The 23,801-nt window shown below is 44.5% G+C and overlaps 1 protein-coding gene across 1 annotated transcript in view; it reads left to right on the top strand.

The window, feature by feature from the left end:
- The first annotated feature begins 2,227 nt into the window (after positions 1 to 2,227).
- LOC124798676 (cellular tumor antigen p53-like) overlaps positions 2,228 to 23,801 on the top strand; it is a 72,994-nt gene continuing 51,420 nt past the window's right edge. Inside the window, exons 1-4 of the mRNA XM_047262176.1 lie at positions 2,228 to 2,247; positions 2,968 to 3,026; positions 5,897 to 5,930; positions 11,031 to 11,279. Of these exons, the coding sequence (XP_047118132.1) occupies positions 2,977 to 3,026; positions 5,897 to 5,930; positions 11,031 to 11,279 (333 nt within the window). The 5' untranslated portion in view covers positions 2,228 to 2,247; positions 2,968 to 2,976. The remainder of the gene's footprint in view (positions 2,248 to 2,967; positions 3,027 to 5,896; positions 5,931 to 11,030; positions 11,280 to 23,801) is intronic.

The following is a 23,801-nucleotide window of genomic DNA, read 5'->3' as shown; positions in this document are numbered from 1 at the left end:
CACCCCTGTCTAGTTGAAAATGGGTCTCATTCCGACACCAGCAAGTTGTTTGGCATCTGCGGGTCAGCTGCTAAAAGTTCCAGGAAGTGCAAAGCGAATGTTCATCGGTCAACATTATTTATTCGCTTAGTTTCTGTACGACCTGAAGTTTGTATTTATCACGGATAGTGTGCTGCGAGTAACGATGTGACATTGTTATTCAGCGCCAATGCATGTCTGCCTGCAGAATGGTGACTTCGGATGACAGTTCGACGCGCCTCCTCCACTCGTCCCGCTGTGTCCTTCGTCACCCTGGACTTCTCTTACTTGCGCAGGGTACAGCAGCCCTGAATTCTTGCACCGCCGTACAATCGTCCGATGATCTGGGATTTTATCATGTCGTTTCGACTCGGAAGACAAAAAGAGTCTCTGAACTGTGATGGGAGACTCGTTATTTTTTAAATACGCCTCGACGGGGAGTGCTTGATACCCTGAACTTCACAAGGTCATAATTAAAGCGTGATTGTGCTCTTCACGAGGGTTCATCTATAAATCTGAACTAGGATAGGGGCTAATTGCGCAGTATATTCTTTGTAAAATTTAATAAGAATCATGCAAGCCCTTTTTTATTCTCTATTTTGCCAAGCTCAGTCTCTGCAGTTGGTTAAGTTTAGTGAAGTGTTCACCGATGGAAAAGTTAGTGTCGTTTAAGCGTGTGCAGCCCATGGCAAAGTGCACTGCTCAGTGCTCATTGCACGCAGCGTTGAGGGCACTACAAGGCCTCCCTCACATTACGAAAACAGCCGACGCACGACGAACGTATACGAACACTCCCCCTTCTCTCTAGCGCAGCCCAAGTTCAAAGAACTTAGAGAAGGACGCCGAAGTCAGCCGAGAGAGATTCTGTTCAGCGTTTGCGACGCATTTGACAGGGTTGTCAGTGCAGTCTTTAAACTATGGTTGGCAGTCTAGCGGGCACCCTATTCACAAATATTGCGAATGGCGCATGGGAAGAATGACCGTAGGTAAACCTGCGCATTAGCTCTAATTTTTCGGATTTTCTCATTGTGGCCATTTTGTGAGATATATGTGGGAGGAAGGAGTGTACCACAGTCTAACATTAGACTGTGGAATATACTGTCAGACTCTTTCCAGAATCAATTATGCGTCTTGGCGAAAGTGCTTCCCAATTAGCGTAAGGTCGCTCGTGATACGAGCCTGTGACCCGGAAACGTAATAAGACAAAATATGCACATGAGGAAAAAAATTAATCACATGGTCGCCTGACAGTGACATCTTAATTCCTGACCGTAAAGTACTAAGGATTTAAAATTTTCGACTGCAGTTTCCAAGAAGACACTGAGCGAATAACATCTAACAAACACAAAGCTATATACACAGTTCTGGTGGCAAGTAAAGTACCGATATTTCAATTACGGAATTATTGTGACAAGCTACAGATAATATTTTTTTCCATTTTTAGACATGTTTGGAATTCTATATAGCGTTAGAAATGGTAGGAGTGGTCGATGAGGTATCGGGTATCTAGAGATTGTTTCTAATTCCCTGCCCGAAGTCTACCACCAAGCTTCAGAATTACAATTAAAATTAGCTGTCTTCTTACTACAATCGCTTGCTTTCCACGAGCATTTGGTATTCATATATATGCTGATAAACGCGGCAATGAATTGTCTGGAGCTTCGACGCATATCAAACATTTCATAATAAAGTTTGCACGCAAATACGGGGATCTGTAGACACATGACCGGAACTAATTTCGTGTGCCATTTTTGTGGCGCCCTCCTTTCCATCCGCTGCGATTTGTCAGTGGGTGTGATTTGCGCTCACAGATGTGAACAATTCTGCCCAAATTTTCAAATCCAACTGCCAAGTTAGCGCACGTCTTGATCTGTACAAATGTCTGTTTCACAGCTACGATAAGCCTGCGAAACGCGGAGATGTAACCTCGCGCGGATAGAGGGTTGCGTCGTGACCGGCGTTTACGGGCGAAGTGTGATCACTGCTGTTACTCCGCTGAATTGCTTTGGTTGGTGTTTGGTGGTAAAAATTTCTTTGTTAGTTTTTTTTGCATGTAGCCGGCTTAGAGACGCGTCGCCGAAGGAGGAAATAGTCTTGCTGGACTGGTAAGAAACTGATAGCCTATTATGATACTTAAATTTTGAAGGAGTAATGTTTACGTTATTATTTGTATAGTGGCTAATGACAGTTTAAATTTCGGCGGTAAATGAGCGACAACTTGTTGATTTCGTAAGTGAAACCATTTATAGTGAAGAAATGTTTGAAGTATGTACAGTTCGTAATGTTCATGGAAATTTGTTGTAATAGTGCATTTTTAAATATATTGTGTGGCTAAGTGATATTTATGAGTTTTGTGTCAACCTTCTACTTTCAAAGTAAACACAAATCGTGCTGTTTTTGTGATGTGTGCTTGTAAAGTGAGATGGAGCTGGTGGATTGGCGAAATTTTAAGGATCTGTGGTACTTGTTTGCAGTTGCATAGTCGCGTGCCCAAGCATTTTTGAGGGGTTACTGTGAACCATACCGACGCTATGCGAAATTGAATTCGCGGTGTTATGAATTCGCTCGAGTGACTTCCCGCAAAAACGAATGTTTCTGGTGGCAGATTCATTAGTACGAAAGGCTGTCAACTTTTCTGCACATGCGAGAGAAGTTAAAACCGAATTATATGTGAGGAGTAACAGATTATTTACAGACGTGACATTTCGATATGTATGGGAAAAAGTAGTTCTCATTAAGCCGAAGGAAAACTCACTGATTTATCGTAGTTTTCTTGTGCTTTTCAGAGCCCAAGAGAGAGCACACTGGTGGATGGATATACTTATGGTGTCATAGCAAAGGCTTCGTTGCTATTTATTGTTGGTTAGCAATGTGTGGACGAGTGTTCGTTTATGTAGTAATAGTAGTGTTTTGTAAATATAGATATCAAGTGTGTTTCCTTCTTTCCAGGCGCCAGTAATGGAGCTCGGTGAAAACCTTTATGAAGGTTGTGATCAGCTGAGTGTTTCGTAAGTACAAATACAATAAAGCTTCAGTAAATCTAATGTCTGGCATTATTATCCATTTGCCAACTGGACGTCACTCAGTCATTGCCCTGTATAAAAAAGACACTGTTTTCTATCTTCATTGTGTATCATTGAAATTAAGTAATTCTTATAATTGTGATGTGTAGAAACTTTTCCATTGGATGATTATGTCATGTGCACTGACACCTGGATGAAATTTAGGAGTGAAAAAGTTCTATGGTATTTATGCAATTTGACTGTAACTACCACAGCACAGTACATCAGTTAGCTTGGGAAAATAATTGTAGAATTCGTAAAAGAGCTGTTATCTATCCTTCTAGTTAATAGTTTAAAATAGAAAATGTTTCCTCACAAACAGTGATGTTCATTTCACTTGAATTACTATATTTTCTTCAGAAAGAAGTTGTTTGCAACTCAACTATTTTCCGTTTTAACAAAATTTTTGCAGTAAGTACCTAAGGGACCTGAGTGAACTGAAGCTAAGTTTTACGTCTACATGCATACTCTGCAAACCACTGAGAAGTGCATTGCACAAGGTACTTAGCAGTATACCACATGCTGTTCTTCCCATTATAATTCTGTACGGAGTGCGGGAAGAACGCGTGCTGCAATTAGGCTAGTCTAATGTTGTCTCTATGGGAGTGATACATAGGGGGCTGAAGAATATCTCTAGATTTTTCATTGAATATTGCTTCTTGAGATTTTGTAAGCAGGCTTTCACAGAATAATTTGCGCCTCTGTTCAAGAGTGTTAATTCAGGATTTTCAGCATTTCTGTGACACTCTCCCATGTGTCAGACAAATCTGTGACCACTTGTGCCATCCTCCTTTGTATGCATCCATTCCATTTTAGTCCCATCCACATGAACATTATTCTGAGATGAAACCCACTGTTTATTTGTGAACAGTCCTTTGTAAACTGACAGCATTTTCCCAGTGTTTTGGTAATGAACTGAAGTCTGCCATGTGCTTTACCTACAGCTGAACCCAACTGATCATTCAATTTCATATCCATACAAATTGTTAAACTTAAGTATTTGAATAACTATCTTAGGATACTATGTCTTCTTTGTTAGTGAAGTTCATAAGTTTACATTTCTGAACAACTAAAGCAAGTTGCTAACCTCTGCATCTTTTCAATATCTTATCAAGATCTGACTGAATATTTGGGCAGCTTTTATCAGATGGTACTTCATTATAGAAAATTGCACTATCTGTGAACAGTCTGCAGTTACTATCAGTATTGTTTGCAAGGCCATTAGTATACAGCAATGGCCTCAGCCTACTTCCCCCTGTCACATTTAATATTCATGCAAACAAAGTTGACACAACTCGGTGGCTGATGGAAGTGACTGTATATGGGAAGTGTCGTTATTATCGCTCCTGTCTGCCACCGCGCAGAATGTCAACTTTGTTTGTGCATGTAGTAGAGGTACTTCTACGTCTGCCAATGACTCACTACGCAAGACAACATGATGTGTCCTTCCTACCACAAAATTCTCAATCCAGTCACAAATTTGGTTAGATGCCTCATTTATTCATACTCCTGTTAATAAACATTTGTTTGGTACAAAGTCAGATGCATTTTGTATATAATAAACTGCATCCATCAGTTTGAGTTGATACATGGCTGTCAGCATCTTGTGTGAAGAAAACGCAAATTGTACATCAGAACCCATCCTGGTTGGAATAGAGATGGTCATTCTGTTTGAATACATCATTATGTTTACACTCTGAATATATGTTCTAGGACTACAAGACAGACATCGGTGAGATTGGACAGTGATTTGGGGACCACTTCTGTCACCATTTCTTGTATCGTGTGACCTGTGCTTTTCCCATTTTCTGGGCAGCAGTTCTTTGGGCTAAAGTTATGTATTGGACACCCCTCCCCCAATCATGGTTGTGGGGACAGAAAACAGTCAACAGGGCAGCCCAAGGTGTAGATTAGGTTGGAAGGTGACAATCTGGTTGTGAGTTGGCAAAGCAGTGAAAGCAGAAAACGTGGTTGTGGTAACAGATTGACGAGGAGCAAAGGCTAATGTTTACATCTGCACCATATTGAAAATTGCAAGGGGGTCCAATATGTAACATTTTACTGTGTTTTTTTAAGGGTACCTACAGTATATTATTAATAAAATGGAGCTTTCGTAGCTGCAAATTCTGTATAGAATCTGACAGGCCTCCCATTGGGTACAGGAGCCATTTTTAATTTTAGCTGTTTCTGTACGTCACTTGACATCAGTATCTATATCATTCAATTTTGAAGTGGTGCAAGGATTAAAATGGCAGTACATCTGTACCTTCCTGCATAAACATACATTTGAAGACAGTGTTCGGTAGTACTGCTTTTGCAGTTTCACCATCAGTTTCTGTTCCTCTGTTTTCCTTGAGAATGTGGGCACTTAAGTTTTGTAATGTGGTGTTGGTACTGTAGCCAATTTGCCCAAGGACCAGTTTGTAAGACCCTGGGGGGGGGGGGGGGAATCTCGAATTTAGTAAATCATTGTATCTAACCTGTAACTAGCCATCCTGACAAAAGTTCTTTTAAAGAAATCTTTGAATGTAAAACTTAAATTTCTCTATTTATTTAATGTTATGCATGTTTTGTATGTACTGCAAAAATGGTGATGAGCATCAATAGATTTCATTCATTTAACACGTGGAAAGTTTACAAATATATCTGAACGTTACCACCCTCTACCCTTAAGTACCATGGTTGTATTCTTGTTTTGTGTGGCTAAAGGTTTGAAGTTACAGTACGGAATATTATTAACATCAGTTATTATTTGATTGTAAATGTCATTTATATTCAACATTATTCGTTTTAAATAATTATTGTTTTTCTTTCAGGGAGCAAGAAGTGAGCAGCAGCCAGTCATTGTCGGTGAGTTTACACTAAACTTTCTCATATTTTGTGTTACTTTATTTAATCAATGAAAAGAAACAATCAGAATCTTCAAGTCTAAAAACTGAACATGCATAGAGTTACAATGACTGTGTGTACCCCATTTGATTATCAAAGAACACTAGGAATGTAATGAATGCCTGCAGAGAACTCCTCAAACAAGCTGTCAGTGATGACACATTACAGGCGAGGGTTATGACATTAAGACAAAAGTCTACTCATTATTGTGGACTGGCAGTTGATCTCCATGATCAAAATAAACTCAAGAAGCTGTGTCAGAGTGACGCTTGCTGTTTTTTTATTTTTTTTTATTATTTTTTGACATAATTGGAATTGCATATTTTGAATTTTTGTCTCAATGTTGCGTCAGTCAGTTGCCATTCCTCTTACAGTTTTGAAAAGATAGCATGAAAAAAAAAGTTACGAAAAGTTAACACTTGTGGCAAGAAGTATATTCCTTCACCACTGTTGTGGCCCCACCTGATCACGCAGCTTTCACAATTGGCAAAGGTTGTGAAACTGTTTGTTTAGTGTATCACCTTGCAAAGCACGAATGTACCCAAAGTTGTTACTCCATATAAGTTTGTATAGGAATAAAAGTATGTGAATCGCAAATCTCAAAACAATTGGTCAGATTTTTTTACGTATTTGGTTGCTTCTCGGAGTCACAGTAAAGATGTTTGATCACTGACCAGATTATGGCTGTGAAGGGTAGATAGTTTTTGGTTCCACAGTGTCATTCTGATTTTTGAAGAAGCTGGCATTTCCAGTCAGTATAAAGAGTCCACATGTGATACGGTTTGCTATCCTGTTGCGGTGAGTCCATTGTAGACTCACATTGCTGAGGACTCATGTTTTGTGATAAAAATCAGATTACAGTCCACTCTGTCTCCCTGCTGCCCAGATTCATCCTAATGATGTTTTTGTATTTAAAAAAAAGTGTTAAAGAAAATTGATTTGACGCCTTTGACATTAAGAAGTGTTTGTACAGGCATTGAAGGACATTTCTAAAGGAAGTTTTCTGAGGTTGCTTGGTGAAGTTGAAATGGCACCAAGGGAAGTGTGTGATTAGAGGAGCGGAGTGGAGTACTTTGAAGACAAGGACTGAGGAACTGTAAGTTGAATGAAACAGTTTGCTTAACTTATTTGTGAGACCTTGTACAAAACTTATGATTTCTGAAACAAATTGATCAGGAGAGCAAAACTGTTAAACTGTTTCCCATCTTCTCCAGGCTGCAGCCAACATCTCCTTAGGAACCTCTTTAATTTATTTTGGGTGCCGTTTGAGGAAAATTCTTTTGACGAAGTGTTGAAAAGGCATAGTGACACAGAGACTTAAAACACTTGTCAGTGAAATTTGTGTGTTAATCCCAGCACTATTTAAGGATATTAGATGTTTAGCTCAGTGCTTGAAGAACATATTCTTGTTCATTTAAATTGGAGTATACTTTTCTTTCTGGATGTAAGACTGAGCGAGGTGGCACAGTGTTAAGGCACTGGGCTCCCATTCAGGAGGATGGTGGTATAAATATTCTTCTGGCCATCCAGATGTGGGTTTTCTAGAGTTTTCTGTAATTGCTTATGCTAAATGCTGGGATGGTTCTCTTGAAAACAACAGGGCTAATTTCCTTCCTGAGGTAGAGTTTTTACTCCACTCAGTAATCATGTTGCTGTCAACAGTGCTGAAATGCTAATCTTCCTTCCTTAAAGGTTTAAGGTAGTTATGCTTGAGGAAGAGTTCTCACATATTTAGAGTTACTATTTAGAATTTTTGTGACATTAATATTAGCTTTCTTTTTTCTGCACTTAAGCTATTTGTGTGTTAAAATTTTTATTTCTAGAGGCAATCATTTTATACAAAAGCATGGTTTTATGGCGATATATACTGATAAAATTCTGTTGGGCTTGTTGCTGCCATCATATAGTGACACTACCACGTGTGACATCAGGTGATGCCCAGTCCAGCACATTATAAGGTAATGTTCTAGCTGCAAGAGCACTGTACCTGCTTTAACCTTCTGGTGGCCAGGACCCAATCTGTGCTTAGCTGCAGACTGCTGTCTTATTGAGTGTGTTTTTAGAAATGTGTTGTTTGCTTCTTTTATGAAGCTACCCCAGAATTTTTTTGTCTTTTTAGTAATACATGTGTCATTGAGTGTAATTCAGTGCCTGATTTCCAGAGCATACTCTCCTACTGCAGATTTGTCTGAGTTGTGAGGTCTACATCACCTTTCACATAGCTTGTTGTGGAAAACAGACACAGAATTCCATTTGACAAAAGATCTATTATCAGGTGGACAAACGGTTTCTGTGAGAGTCGTAAAAGAAGTGATTCAGTTAAAAATTTCTGAAAACCTTTCAATAAATATTCTGTCTGCAGTTAAGTATAGCTTGGGACCCAAGCTTCAGAAGGCTGAAGCAGTCATAGTGGTCTTGCAACCGAAACATTACCATATATGGTGCCAGACTGGGCACCAGTGACATCACAGGCAATAGTGCCACCATATAAGAATGACTTCAGCAACCACATGTCGCACATCACCTGACAATGGCTGTAGAATACTTGGGCAAAAGCTTGTGGATTTTAAACCTGTTGACATCATTGTAAACCTGAACAAATTTCATCACTCACATTTCTGGTTTTACATTAGTATCTTTGATCATCCTGACCATTCATCCCCAGTTAAATAAGCAGCATGGGATGACCAAGGTCACAAACTTTGTGTATATGCTTTTATCTCATAGATAAGAATAACTATTACTCATCTTTTGCAGCTGAATTTTTAATGAAACCTGTTTTGCCAAGTTTATTTAGACCCTTTTTTGGTGGTTTATATGCCAGTAACAATATAATGAAACGGATAGTCCCTACTCACCATATAGCGGAGATGCTAAGTCGCAAACAGGCGCAACAGAAAGACTGTTGGAAAGTGAACTTTCGGCCAACAAGCCCTTTGTCGAAAATAGACAACACACATACACACAGTCATGCCAATGCAGTGCACACACATGTGATCACAATCTTTGGCAGCCGAAGCCTGACTGTGTTTCATGTATGTCCATTGGCTCCCATGTAAGTACTTCTTGAGTCAAGCTTCTGTGGTAATTTATCACGCAACTGAATGTGACAACCGGATCCAGAAGTACTTACACAAGGCCCAATGTAAATGACACACACACACACACACACACACACACACACACACACACACACACACACACACACACACACAAACTGAAGGAGCTGTCTAAAACAATGTTGAACGAAACCATTATGACCACTACCTCCAGTGAGATTGAATGCCAGTTGATAGCATTGCAGACATGTGATGGTGTAAGAAAAGTATGTATGGTTGACTGTTTGTATGCATCTATGGAAAGTGATTGAAGAATGATGAAATAACAAGTAGGTGACAAGGTGTTGAGCATCCACACGCCTTCACAGAATGCGGAGTTTAGAGGCTAGGACATCCTGTAAAACAGGATGGGTGCCAATCTGTAGTAGATGTGACAGATAAGTACAATGTTGGTGCAGACACAAATGTTTTGGAGTACACTGTTCAGTGAAAGTTGTTTAATATGGGGCTCTGCATCAGACAGCATCTACATGTTCTTATGTTTACACAGTGACATTGTTAATTACAATTTCTGTCATGTCAGGTTTGCTATCATCCAGAGGCACAGGTGCACCAAACATACACCACGCCTCGGACACAGACCATTCTGGGTAGTGCTATGTGGGTAGAGGGCTTTCACCTCGGCTTCTGTGGGACAACTGGTAGTAATTGAAGGCACCGTGGCAGCTATGGGCCTACATGAATATTGTTGCAGACCACTTCCATCCCTATCTGCTTGATTTGATGCCTTCCTTGACAGTGGTGGCTGCTTCCAGCACAATAACTGCCCATGTCACAAGGCCAGAATCGTGCTACAGTGGTTTGAGGAACATGACTGTGAACTCATATTGACTTCTTGGCCACCATATTCGCCTCATCTGAACCTGATGGCATACTAATGGGATGCTATCGAGCAGTAGCTCTATGTCGACAAATAATCTATCGCTAATTTATGGGGATTGCATGACCTTTGCATAGACATTTGGCGCCACATACCTCTGCTAACCTACAAAGGACCTGTGCAACATGGAATCTCTGCTGTATTATGTTCCAAATTGGGACCGACCAACTAATAAGCAGGAGGTGATAATGTTGTGGCTCAGCAACATAAGTGTTAAATGTTTGGTATAAGTGTTAAATGTTTGGTATAAGTGATAAGTGTTTGGTTAAAAACAAAAATAAAAATCCAATTGAAAAATAGAGATAATAGCTATTCCTACCTACAGTATAATCAAAGAGAAAAAGTGACTGTAAACATTAGTGATGTTCATCAAATGTACGCATGTACCAAAATTTACATACAATAAACCAGCCATCGTAATATTTTGTAATTTTGCAAGTGGCCAGGGCACCACAACAAAAATAATTTCTTAAATATGCTGCTTCTGCAAGCATTTATTCTGAAAAAAATGTTATATCACTCTCATTTTAAAATTATGTAATGACTGTAGCACAAATTTATATTGTGAGCTCAGAGAAATGTTTCATACACTCCTGAGCAAGATCACACTGTCCTTGTAGTAGTTGATGGTCTGGATCCCTCAGAAACTTCATCTCCTTATCTCATATGTCTTCAGTGTTGACAATCTTGAACAGCCTAAAGGCTAGACATGAGCTTGTTAACGTCTAACAAATACATCGAAGGACACAAGTCACTACAAGTGTAATATGGTTTCTGGCCCTAAGCCGAGAATGTATTCAAACAAAATGTCTGAATATGGTTTAGTTTTATGAAACCAAATTTCAGAATTATAACAAGTGAAAATCCTTTATCCATGACTTGGGGGGGGGGGGGGGGGGGGGGGGCAGGCAAACAACCATACAGACATTTTCAATATGCTTGGATGGAACAGAATGTCTGTGTCAGTTCCTACAAGATATTAAAATATAGTGTAATGTTTCTCTTTGATTACCTAGTTTGCAATAATACTTCAGAAGATCATACTAGTTTTTCTGTTTTCAGGAAATGCTTGTATCATCGCGGACAGAGTACTGTCTTGAAGACGCATATACAACAGAAGAAAGTTTAACATGGCCAGCAGCGATGGGGTTAGGGCCACTTTGTGTAACATCAACTACAACAACAGCAACCACAAATACAGCATCAGCTTCCTTCCCAGCTACTGTTAAGCGACCTCATACTGATGCTTTTCCTGGACAATATGATTTTGATATCCAACCATCTAGACACCAAGAGGATGCTCATTGGGTGGTATGTTTCATAATGAACAATGAAAACTCTCAAAAGTGAATTTTCAAGGTTACTTCAAACTTTCGCAGTACATTTGTACTATCTTGGTATCATTTAGATCTCATCCTTTGTTGTGATATGCATATTTTTGGACAATGTGGAAATTTTAAGCTTTATAGTATCTTTTTGGGGCTATTTTGTTAAGCAACTGATTCTTGTTGATAAAATTATTGATATAGCCATCCAAAACAAATATCTCTCATTTTGAAAGTGATATTAATGGGTGCTGTATTAATTTCACCCAACTGTTAGCTTGAGCTGTGGTGCAGGGATGTTATCAACAGAAATGGGAAAATTGTCCATCTATGAACCCAGTCATACAAAATATTTGCAACACACACTTTGAGGACAACAGCATTTACTGAACACCAGTGAACTTGTGTAACAACAGAGTAAAATTTGCTATTAGTCCCTAAAAACAAACAATTATAGCTCTTGGTGGAAAGTGTTTAAGCCATAGCTCCACATAGAAATTAACATTCTAATTCACTATGCATGCATATTGTATGACACTAAGAAAAGCTGCGTCTTGGCTGGTGGTGGTGGAAACCATACACTTAGACATATGAGGTCGATGCACCATGTGACACAAGTCTAAATCAGTTTATGTAAACAGCAGCAACAATTGTAGTTCACTTGGGGAGGCTTTTGGATTATAGTGATTGAAAGGGTGTTTGCCACTGGTCATCCTTAAATTGCCAGCTACAGAAGTTCACGACTGGTCTTTTATATCAGCCGTGTCTCCATCGCATGCACCTTTGTCGTGCGTGTGTGACATTGCATTGATGGATTCTTATCTTCCATTTTTCACATCCAGCAGGGTTACTAAATCCCTCCCCAATGAACTGATATGTGGGGCCATTACCTGCTGACCAGTGTGGAGGATGAAACTGGTAGCTGGGCAGTATCATGGTGAAAGGTTCCTGTGTGACATCCGGGAGTGCTGGCGATTCTAGTGTGGCTGGATGTTTGTGGAGAGTGCACTCTTATCTCGTAGTAGGGGGGATCAGGCAGCCCTCTAGGACTAGAGAGAGCTACAATGTGGTAGTGATACTGAACTCCCCAATGAGAGGAGGTCAAAACCTGGATGCTGTTTCAAGAATTTATTGTGGTGCCAGTGCAGCATCCCACAAGTTGTAGCCACCAAGACTATCTGGATCCACCCCAAATTCAGCTCAGATGTGTGTACCCACAATGGTGCATTTCACACGGAACAGTGTGGCTGCGTCTCCTTCGCATTGTATGTTTGGGAACAAGATCCCAAAGTGTCCTGTTAGGATGACCATGAAGGTGCTGTGACGGGTTACAACCATTGAAAAGGGTGAACCAGTAAGAAACTAAGGATTTTAGTGCTGAAGCAGATGCACCATACCCTGGAGCTCTTAATGTAATTGTGAATTCTTTTTGTTAACACATCTGAGGCTGGGTGAAACATGGGAGTAGCAACATGTTTAATCCTATTGCAGGTGCAAAACCTTTTGAAAAAAAATCATTTTGAATTGGGGACCACTGCCAGTTACCAGCATGTGAGGTTCACTGTCTGTTGCAAAGATCCTCTAAAAAGATCTCACTGTGGTCATCGTTGGCTGCTAGAGGCATACAACATATGGGAAATGGGAGGAATGGCACACAACAATTAATCACCTGGACCCGAAGGAAGTACCCATGTCGGCATGAATTCAGTGCCACAGCTGTGGCACAGGCCACAAGAGAGAACGATTTGGGTGGGGCTGACAGGTGTGCCTGTTGAACCACCTGTGCAACGTCATCATCCAGATAAGATCAATAGATATTGCAACATATCAGTTGCTTAGTGCTTGAAATTCCCGAATGGGACTGATGCAAGAGATGGAAGCCCCAGTATTGCTGGGAGGATGGCTGCTCTTCCCAACGCGATTCGTCAGCTTCTGTAAAGATCACAAAACTTTGCAAAACCAGATGTTGGTGCTGTTGATGGAAAACGAAAGGTGAATGACAAGTGGTCTGCATCTGAGAGCTCAATAGGCCAACCCAAGGGACATGTGTAGGACCTGTTGAAGAACCAGGTCACACTTAGATGCAGGAACTGTTCAAGCAGTTGTTCCAGTTGGCTGTCTAACCGAAAATACTGCCCCCCCCCCTCCCCCCCCCCCTCCCCCCCCCCTCCCCCGAGGGCCCACAGCTCTTTCATGGGTACGTGTGTGGCACACATTCGGCCCCGAGCTGTATGCATTCCCTTCCCCATATCCATTCCTTCCCATCCTAGCTCCTCCTCATGCTGTTTCTGTCCCTTTTTTCTGGTCTCTTCCCACCCCCCACCCCCGCCCCCCTTTCCTTCCCTTACGTTTTCTGTTTCCATAAAGTGAACCATTTGGGGAAGAACTCCCTCTCTAGGGCTCCATGGTTGTTTCCTCTTCCCTCTTCTCTTTCCACCCTTCCTTCCTCTCCTAGCCCCCACACCTTCACCTGCTAGGTCACCAGTATGTGTAACCAGTTTGCGTGATGGGGCTGTTATGTACCCATCTGACAGCATCCCCTGACAACACAGGGATCATTGTCACTGCCTTGTTTATGCCTGGGAGTGGTTGTTCTTGGGACATTGGAATTCCTGACAGTGACTGCTGGACCAGGTGGCTCTAGCTGCAACTGGATGGTGCCTGCGGGGTGAGTCCCTGATTGGAGTGGGTGGTACCAGGGAGGATACTCTGTGCATGAAGTATGCTAAGCTCCTTAATTCTGGCCACTCTTCCATAGCTGTTTCTTCAGACAGAAACAGTTCTCTCTCTGCTTCTACTTTTGCGTCGAAAAGGAGGGGGGCCAGGCCTGCCATCTTGAGGCATTGAGGCAAAATCCTTTCCCTGTGACTTGCTCACTCCAGTACAGATGCAATGGGGGTACTTTCGCCATCAGCAAACCTACCTACTAACCCCCCCCCCCCCCCCCCTCTTTTTTTTTTTTTTTTTTTTTTTTTTTTTTTTTTTTAAAGAATATTTCGATGACAAGTTTTCTAAAGTTGATCCGCTTAGTAGGATGTGATCTCATTCTCTGCTGAGTAAAACTTCTTTTACCAGTCAGTTGACTTCCCTTTGTGCTTGCGAGCACTTAGGGGATATCCCAGTAAGTATTACCTCTCACCAGTCTTTAAATATGACCGAGGGCATTATTTTTCACAGTTCCTTCTCCTTCAGTCTGATGAGGAACTCAGGACTAACCTGGCACGACGTGGCATTTATTTCGTACAGCAAGCCCGCAGAGGTTCTAAGAACTATCACTTTGATGCTGGCACTTTCATCCTGTCTTTTGAGGGGGTATCCTTCTGGAAAATGTCTTAAGTTATGGTTTGCCATTGTGACATGAAGCCCTAAATGTTGTCTCCCACTCACTGTTTCTAGTGTCTCCGTTTTGGTCACATGTGATGTGAGGTGAATCCTATTTACAGTGGCAGTTGTCCTCTCAATGTGAGGAATTCTTCCACCCACTGCCCAAGTGAGTTAACTGTTGCAGTCCACATTCTCCTTGCTTGCTGTATTGCCTGACCTATAAAAAGGAAAGGAAGATTCAGGAGTTCAAAACTCTCAGACCATCTGTCCTACTCTGAGGTCTGACAGAAATTCAACTTTCTCCACCCTGTATCTTTACTGCCCATTTTTGCTTCTGTTGCATCCTTTCCTCCTCCTCCTCCTCCTACTCGTACTCCTTCTGCTCCTTCCGCCTTAACTCCATCCTCTTCCCCTTTCCTCCTCTCTGGCAATTCCCATTCCCACCCCTCGCTGGACTGCACCTTCTCTTCGGCTGGAGAAGAAACCCTCTCCTCAGGCACCCACTGGGGATGGGGCTGCCTCTGTGAACCTCCCTTCACGATGTCTGCAGCACAGAAACTCTGTTATTTCAAGTTGGATGCGGAACCCATGCACAGTGGGCCTCAAGGCCGCTACTTGTCTTTCGGATCCTGATATTGCTTGGGGACTTTCTGTCTTTTCAATCACATCTCCTCTTGCCCTCTGAAGGAGAGGAAGAAGATGCGTAATTCTTGGGATGAAACCTTGCTGACATCCCAGGGTCTGTCACTCCCTCCTTTGTAATCATGTTCTGATCTTACACTAGAGAATGTCACTCTGTGCTTACCGGTGACAGACGCTGACTCTACAAATAACTGTTTCTGGCCTGTTTGACGTCCATATGGGCTCATCTAGTACTCTCCTCCAATGGGACTGTAATGATTCCTATTGTCACCTTCTGGAATTGCAGTCTCTTCTTTCTCTGTACTCTGTAGCTTTTGTTGTATTGCAGGGACCTCGTTTGTGGATACTCACTTACCAACTCTTCATGGCTCCGAAACCTTCTGCCAGAACCGGGTCAGCTCTTTGTGAGCCTCTGGTGGTGTCAGTATGTTGGTCCACATGGACATAGTTAGTTTCTGGGTTCGTCTACATAATGTGCTGGAAGCACTGGCCGTTTGGATCCATTTAGATTCTGTGGTAACAATATGCAATCTTTATCCCTTTTCAGATTGACTTTGTATGCTTCCTGCTCTCCTCCTTCGACAGATCCCTCCCCCCTTCTTTCTCCTTTGGGTTTTAACACCCATAATCCTTTTGTCGGGTGCTACTGCAACCACTGACTGGATCAGGATTGTTGATGACCTTCTACTAGTAGGGCTTGATCTCAGACCCCTCACCACTTGAGCCCCCACTCACTTTAATATTACGCATAGCTCTTTCTTGGCCAGTGATATTTCTGTATGTAGCATTGGATTCCTTCCCCTTCATTCAGTGGGGAGCTCATGACAATTGCGACAGCAATCATCTTCTGATTGTTTCATCTTTTCTCTAGTATTACTCGTTTGGAAGTTCTCTCAGGTGGGCCTTTACTAATATGAATTGGGATGCCTTTTCGTCAACTACCATGACACTGCTTCACCACACAGTGGCATTGATGAGTCCATATATAGTTTGACTGATGCCATTCTTTTAGCAGCTGCTTTGACAATTCCACCTTCATCAGGCTCTCCTCAACAGAAGACTGTCCCTTGGTGGACCCCCAAAATTGCTGCAGCTATTAAAGATTGTTTCCATGCCTCCCGGCATTTAGAAGGCTTTGTGCCCAGACCATTATGTTCCTAAATGCCAGAAACTGATTCGTTGTGAATGATATGTCACTGTCACTGGGCTGCATACTTCCTCTTTGCATGTGTGGGCAGTGATCAGGTGCATTTTTGACTGCTGTCCTGTGTTCCAAGAATTTCTTTGAATGGTTTTATCCTCAGCAGCCTGGGTTCTGTCACTGAGCATATTGCTCAGCATTTCGTCCAGGCCTCAGAGTAGGTTCAACGTCCACCAGTCAGATACGGCTGGAACATCATCCTTTATCTTTTATTCCCTGCTGCCTCGAACCTTATAACACCCCACTTAGCGAATGGAAATTCGCCATGCATTTTCTTCCCCTTTTTAACTGTCTCTCTATCAAGGGGAATTCCCTTCCCAGTGGTGAGAAAGTGTCGCTATTCCAGTTTTGAAATTTGGTAAACCACATTTTCAGATGGACTCTTTCGTCCGGTCAGTTTAAACAATGTTTTCCACAAGTTATATCTAAAAACAAAGATGATGTGACTTACCAAACAAAAGCGCTGGCAGGTCGATAGACACACAAACATACACACAAAATTCTAGCTTTCGCAACCACCGGCTGCTTCGTCAGGAAAGAGGGAAGGAGAGGGAAAGACGAAAGGATGTGGGTTTTAAGGGAGAGGGTAAGGAGTCATTCCAATCCCGGGAGCGGAAAGACTTACCTTAGGGGGAAAAAAGGACGGGTATACACTCGCGCACACACACACACAAACCCATCCATACATATACAGACACAAGCAGACATATCCACAAGTTATATGAACATATGATGAGTTGAAGGCTCTATTGGATCCTCGAATCCTGGGACCTTTTGGCTTCGACCCAGTATGGTTTTTTTCACTGAGGCTGCTGTACTACAGATAATTTAGTTTGCCTAGAGCGTGTTATCCGAATGGCTTTTTCTGATACCGTGCCGAATTTGAATCCCCGCGAGACGTCATGGACGTCAAAGACCCCTAGAGGTCTCTGCACCTTCGCGCTGTAAGGTGTGGTGGTGCGTGCCTCTGGGCCCGCATTTAGTGTGAGGGCACCACAGTGGAACACCTGGTTCCAGCTGCCAATAGTGGTGCCCCGATAGAGTACTGAAGCGCCTGCCTCTCGCTCAGCCATCCAGTCTAACCATGCATGTCTCGGGACACATCGCCTCGCCTTAGACAGCTTATTTATTTTCTTGTTCTGTGTACAAGTGGACGTGGTTGTTAGGTTTTTGTGTGACTACGTTGTTTCGATTTTGTCGTTATTCGCTCTGTCCTTCGTTGGTTGTGTCCGTCCTCCCGTTGTGTGGTTGTTCGCGGGCCGCGCCGCGGGTCCTGCTGCGCTTTCCGTCTCTTCAATCCCGCGACCGTTCCAGTCGCCGTTACATTTTTGGCAATGAGGTCAACAGTGGACATTGTTGGTATGGAGACAGAAGTTAGTCTGTCTGCTGGAGCAACTGCAGCAGCAGCAGCAGCTCCAGTTAGACATCTTACAAAAGTCGCTGCAGTTGCTAACGGACAAAGTCAGTGCCCGGGACGCGTTACCACAACAGCTTCAGAGTCCTCGGATGTCCGATGCTTTCCCATGTCCGCCGTCATTTCCACCCTTTAATGACGCTAAAGGGGACTGGGAAACCTATTTACATCGGTTGAAACAACATTTCATGACTTTTCAAGTCACGGATGACTCCTTGCAGCGGTCGTTGTTTTTGTCTTGGGCCTCCCCAGACACGTTTTTTCTTCGCAAGTTGGCACCATTGTCCGACCCTGTGGCTCTCTCTTTCCAGGAGATCTGCCTTTTGCTGACAAACTATTATTCCCAACGCTACCATGTGGTCACCTCTCGGCTGGAGTTCCACCAGTACCATAAACAGCCTGGTCAATCGTATCGTTCCTGGGTCACGGACTTGCAGGGTCTCAGCCGTCAATGCGATTTTACGTCCGCCAATCAGCAGTATAAGGCTCCATATGCGGCCTCCCGGATTTGGGATGTGGTGGTTCAGGTGGCTGCCGATCCTGAGGTCTGTACTGCGGCTTTGAAACTCGACAACATGTCCTTAGAAGAGATTCTGCGCATTGCCCACTCCTTTGAAATTGCTCAAGCGGCTAATGAGTGTCGTATGGTGCGACCACAGGTGGTGGCGATAGCGGCGTCACTGCGGGTTCCGCCCTCGCGACGTCGACGTGGCCCGGGCAACAGAGGCCAGCGCCGTCGGGACTCCTCATTGTCCAACGTCTCTATGGCATTGGCGCCTTCGGTCGCGCCTCGTCGCCGGTCGCGCGGCCCACTTCCATCTTGCCCACAGTGCTTTACTGCCCATTCACGGGCTGATTGTCCCCACCGCTGGAAAACGTGCACGCTATGTAACAAGGAGGGCCACATCCGATCGGTTTGTCGTAGTCACTTGACTTGCTCCAGTCCTGCCCCTCCTGGGCGTCAAGATACTGTCCATGCTCTGCAATCGGTTGTCCCACAGGATGACCCATCAGCGTGGAAGCTTTTCCTCACGCTCCGCATTTTCACTGAGGATGTCAGTTTTCAGGTCGACTCTGGGGCCATCGTCTCCCCGATTAATATGGCGACATATACCCGGCTGGGGTCTCCTGCATTGTCCCCTCCCTCTCGCCGTTTGGTCGCCAATGGAGACGGTTCCGTTTCCCTTTGTCAACAGTTCGTCGTCCAGGTGACGTACAGGCGTGTTCCCCAGCTCCTTACCCTCTTTGTTGTCGACCATCCGTTGGCTTCGAATATTTTTGGCCTGGATGCATTTCAACTGTTTGGCTTTTCATTTTCTGACGAAGTTAAGGTCGTTTCCACGGCTGTTCCCTTTCAGGACTTGGACGATCTGTGCTCCGCTTTTGCATTGTTGTTTGCACCGGATCTCGGATGTGCTCCTGGTTTTCGGGCGCACATCACCCTACGGCCGGATGCACAGCCTCGCTTTTCCGGGCCCGGCCCCTTACGGCCACCAGTCAAGCAGGAACTTGATTGGCTCCAGGCCGCTGGCATGCTGGAGCCTGTAACTTACAGTGCATGGGCGACACCACTGGTGGTCATACAGAAACCCAACGGGTCCCTTCAGCTGTGTGGGGACTTTGGTGCTACAGTCAATGCTCAGCCCCTCGTTGACACGTACCCCATTCCCCAACAGGAAGACCTTCCTGCCAAGCTTGCGGGGGGAGAGTATGTTTCCAAGATATACCTGGCTGAGGCATACCACCAGTTGCCTGTGGATGCCGAATCTCAGAACATCGTGGTTATCAACATGCCTTTCGGATTGTATAAGTACAAGCGCCTTCCCTTTGGTGTCTCTTCGGCAGCGGCAATTTTCCAGCGATTCCTGGAGCTGCTTACACAGCCTATCCCTGCCTGTGTGAATTATCTGGATGATATCTTGGTCACCGGGCGTTCATCTGGATGATATCTTGGTCACCGGGTGTTCCCGCCAGGAACATTTGCAAAACCTCAACGCCTTATTTCATGCTCTGCAGTCTGCTGGTTTACACTGTCGGCTGGACAAGTGTTGTTTTTTTTCAACCGGAAGTAGGCCACTGGCTTAGCAAAGATGGCATTCGCCCTTTGCATCGTAATGTTGCGGCCATTGAGGCCCTTTCTCGTCCCAAGGACTCCAGGTGTTTTTGGGCAAGGTTACTTATTACTTAAAGTTCTTGCCCCAGGCTGACTCAGTTGCTCAACGCCTCAATCACTTACGTCACAAAGGGGTACCTTTTGATTGGTCTCCTGCCTGTGACCAGGCTTTTCTCCGTTTAAAGGCGATGCTGAAGTATGCCGCTTGCCTTACTGCCTTTTCCCCGGGCTACCCCTCCCTTGGTTGTGGCGGCTGATGCGTAGGCATACGGCATTGGGGCCGTCCTCGCACATCGGGATGCCGATGGCTCTGAACAGCCCATCGCTTATGCCTCTTAAGGCGTTGACCCCAGCACAACAGAACTACTCTGGCGATTGTGTGTGCCGTCCAAAAATTTCACACCTATCTCTTTGGGGCAAAATTCACTATCCTGACGTACCATAAACCCTTGGTTACACTTTTTGGACCCCACTCTCACCTTCCAGAGTGGACGGCTCACCGTCTCCAGCGCTGGGCATTGTTTTTACGTAATTACACTTACACCATCCGGTATAAGCCCCCCCCCCATGCTAACGTGGACACTTTGTCGCGTCACCCAGCAGGCCCTAATCCTGCCTTTGACCAACAGGAGTTCCTCTGCTTTCACGTTGATTCTGCCTGCCGGGATGCACTAGACGGTCTGCCTCTTACAGCTGCTCACACTGCTGCGGCTACCCCGCCGCGACCCTGTCTTGCAGCAGGTTCTCAACTATGTGGTCCATGGGTGGCCATCCTATGTTACTCGTTGGATGCAGTCTGATTTCAGCCCCTGGCGCCACTTGTCCCACAGGCTCTCTGTGGTCGATGGTTTCCCTCTTGGCCACGGAGTCGGATGCCCATCGGGTGGTCATCCCTCCAGAATTGCGGCTTCGGGTGCTCGGTTTGTTAAACCGCTGGCACTAGGGTATGTCCCGTGAAAGTTTTGGCCTGCCGGCATGTGTATTGGCCCAGCATCGATGGTGATATTGAGCACCTGGTCCGTGGGTGCACTGTCTGTCCGCGTCACCAGGCAAGCCCCCCTCAGTCTTTTGCACTCTGGCCTGTGCCTCACTGGCCCTGGGATCGCATTCATATCGATTTTGTGTTCCTGTTTTTGGGGTCCATGTGGTTACTTTATCGTTGATACCTACTCCAAATACCCATATGTTGTCCGCATGGCATCCACCACCATGGAGGCTACACTCACGACGCTGGTCCAGGTTCTCACCATTGAAGGCATGCCACACACATTGGTCTCCGATAATGGTCCCCAATTCACGGCGTCCGCCTTCCACGACTTCTGTCAGGCCAGTGGTATCAAACATATCCATAGCCCCCCTTTCCACCCTTCATCCAATGGTGCGGCGGAGAGGCTCGTCCGCACTTTTAAACACCAGTTGACTAAGGCGGTCGACACACTGCAACTGCGTCGGCCCTCACCCTGTTTTTGAGCACCTGTCGCACTACGCCAATTGACGGATGCAGTCCAGCAGAGCTCCTTCATGGGCGACAGCCGCGGACGCTGCTCCATTTGCTGATGCCGTCCTCCTCCTGGCCCTCACAGCGGGTTTGCCCCTGGCACGGCTGTGTGGGCCCCCGAGTATGGGCGCAAGGCAGGTGGACACCCGCCATGGTCGTTGCGGCCCATGGGAGGCGTGTGACGTCGGTGCAGACATCAAAAGGGTTGGAGCGTTGCCATCATAATCGGCTCCGCCCGTGTGCCGCCACGGGACTCGCCCCACTGCCTCTTTCCCTACCTCCTTCAAGTACGGACGTGGTCCTCGAGTCACCGTCCCTGCCCCCCGGTTGCCGTCTCCCCGTGGGCCTGCCGCCGGCCCTCTCCGCCTCCGGGTGGATCGGTGAGTCCCTCCCCTGCCCTGGACTCTGGATCGGCTGTCGTGGATACCAATAGCGGTTGATGAGCGCGTCTCCTCTTCCCACTGCCGCCCACCTCGGCACCGTCCAGGGCTTTTCCGCCCCTACGCGCAAGTTTCAGGAGGGGAGGGATCTGGTACTGCATGCCGCGGAATTTGAATCCCCGCCAGACGTCATGGATGTCGAAGACGCCTAGAGATCTCTGCACCATCGCGTCGTAAGCTGTGGCAGCGCACGCCTCCGGGCCCGCATTTAGTGTGAGGGGGCCACAATGGAACACCTGGTTCCAGCTGCCAATAGTGGTGCCCCCGATAGAGTACTGAAGTGCCTGCCTCTCGCTCAGCCATCCAGTCTAACCATGCGTACGTCTCCGGACACATCGCCTCGCCTTAGACCGCTTATTTACTTTCTTGTTCTGTGTATGAGTGGATGTGGTTGTTAGGTTTTCGTGTGACTCCGTTGTTTCGATTTTGTCATTGTTCGTTCTGCCCGTTGTTGGTCGTGTCCGTCCTCTCCCGTTGTGTGGTAGTTTGCGGTTTGCTCCGCGGGTTCGCCATGCTTTCTTTCTCTTCGATCTTGCGACCATTCCGGTCGCCGTTACAACACTTTTTCTCCCTTTAACCATTTGAGAAAGTGGATCCACTTTGGAATGATGGCAGAGGTATCACAGTGAAATTAGTATCGGAAATTTGTCAAACAGTGAGGCCATTGATGAAAGCAAGTGCCATTCTTTTTAGCAGTTTCACCTTGGGTCCAGAGAGGAATGAATGGTTTTTGACTTACAGGTATTAATACTTTACATAGAATAAAATCCTTGTGACAAGATCGAGCACTAGAATTTAACCCTTTATAGGTTTGCAGTCGATTTTTCAACCACATCACATAGGGCACATTTTCTCATTGATTTACGGTGTGATTTAGTCTTTATGGCTCCAGCACATCAGTGAGAATGTTTTCCGGTTGGAAAAGTAGCCACAATGTAGCTCGCTAAATTCTCAACAGACGGCAGGGGTACATACTTTACCTTTGTAGTTGAAAAGTCAACCACAGAATGTTGCTGACCACGTCAGAGGTATTTATCGCCTTTGTTACTTTGCAGGCAAGTGTATTTTTGTTGTTAAATAAATTTTACCCATTGTAGTCGTTCTCTGAAGTTTTATCTTTGGAAAATTGGCAGTAATGTCTTGAAATAGAAAGTTAGTAGTCTTGAAATAAACGAATTGCAATTACACTGTTGAGCAAGCTCTTCATTACTGCTATTCTGCTGAAATAGCCTGTAACTTTTCCGCTGAGATGTTATTTTCAAGTTGTATGCACATTTTGCATGCTGCAGTACAGAATTTGACATCCTACATTTTCTTCTGCTTGGCATCAAGACGATTTGCTTTGAAGTAATTGTTACTTACGAAATATCTATCATAGCTGCTTGTACTGTGTACTATATGAGTGTTCAATGTTTTTTGTGTTTATTATTTTCCTTTGCGGTCAATAATGGGTACATTAGCGTAATTTCTTTTGTAGTGAAGTGGCTAGACAAAGACTGAACAAAGCAGAGATACTGCAGATTCTTGAAGATTCATGTTCTGATGTTTCTTCGGATGATTCTGAGTAGGGGGGTGATACAGATGCAGAAGATTCCGTGAACCCAGGGCCAGTCAGTGCCTCCCTGATACAGTTCATCCTGTGCAGAATGACAGAGGAATTAGACTTCAATGGCAGTACCTGTGATGAATGTGAAGATCCTGCAGTTGTTACTCAGCCTCCACATTCCTTGACAAATTCTGCTACTTATTCAGATAGTGACTTAGAGACTGGTGGAACAGCAATAATACAGAGGCAATACCAGTTCACTAAATGTGGAGTTGAACCAAGAAAATTCAGTGACGGTGTTTATAGTGAATATTTTAGGCCAAATGTTCC

This window comes from Schistocerca piceifrons, chromosome 5, assembly GCF_021461385.2.
Source record: "Schistocerca piceifrons isolate TAMUIC-IGC-003096 chromosome 5, iqSchPice1.1, whole genome shotgun sequence".
Taxonomy (NCBI): Eukaryota; Metazoa; Arthropoda; class Insecta; order Orthoptera; family Acrididae; genus Schistocerca; species Schistocerca piceifrons.
This window is presented reverse-complemented; position numbering and strand designations above follow the sequence as displayed.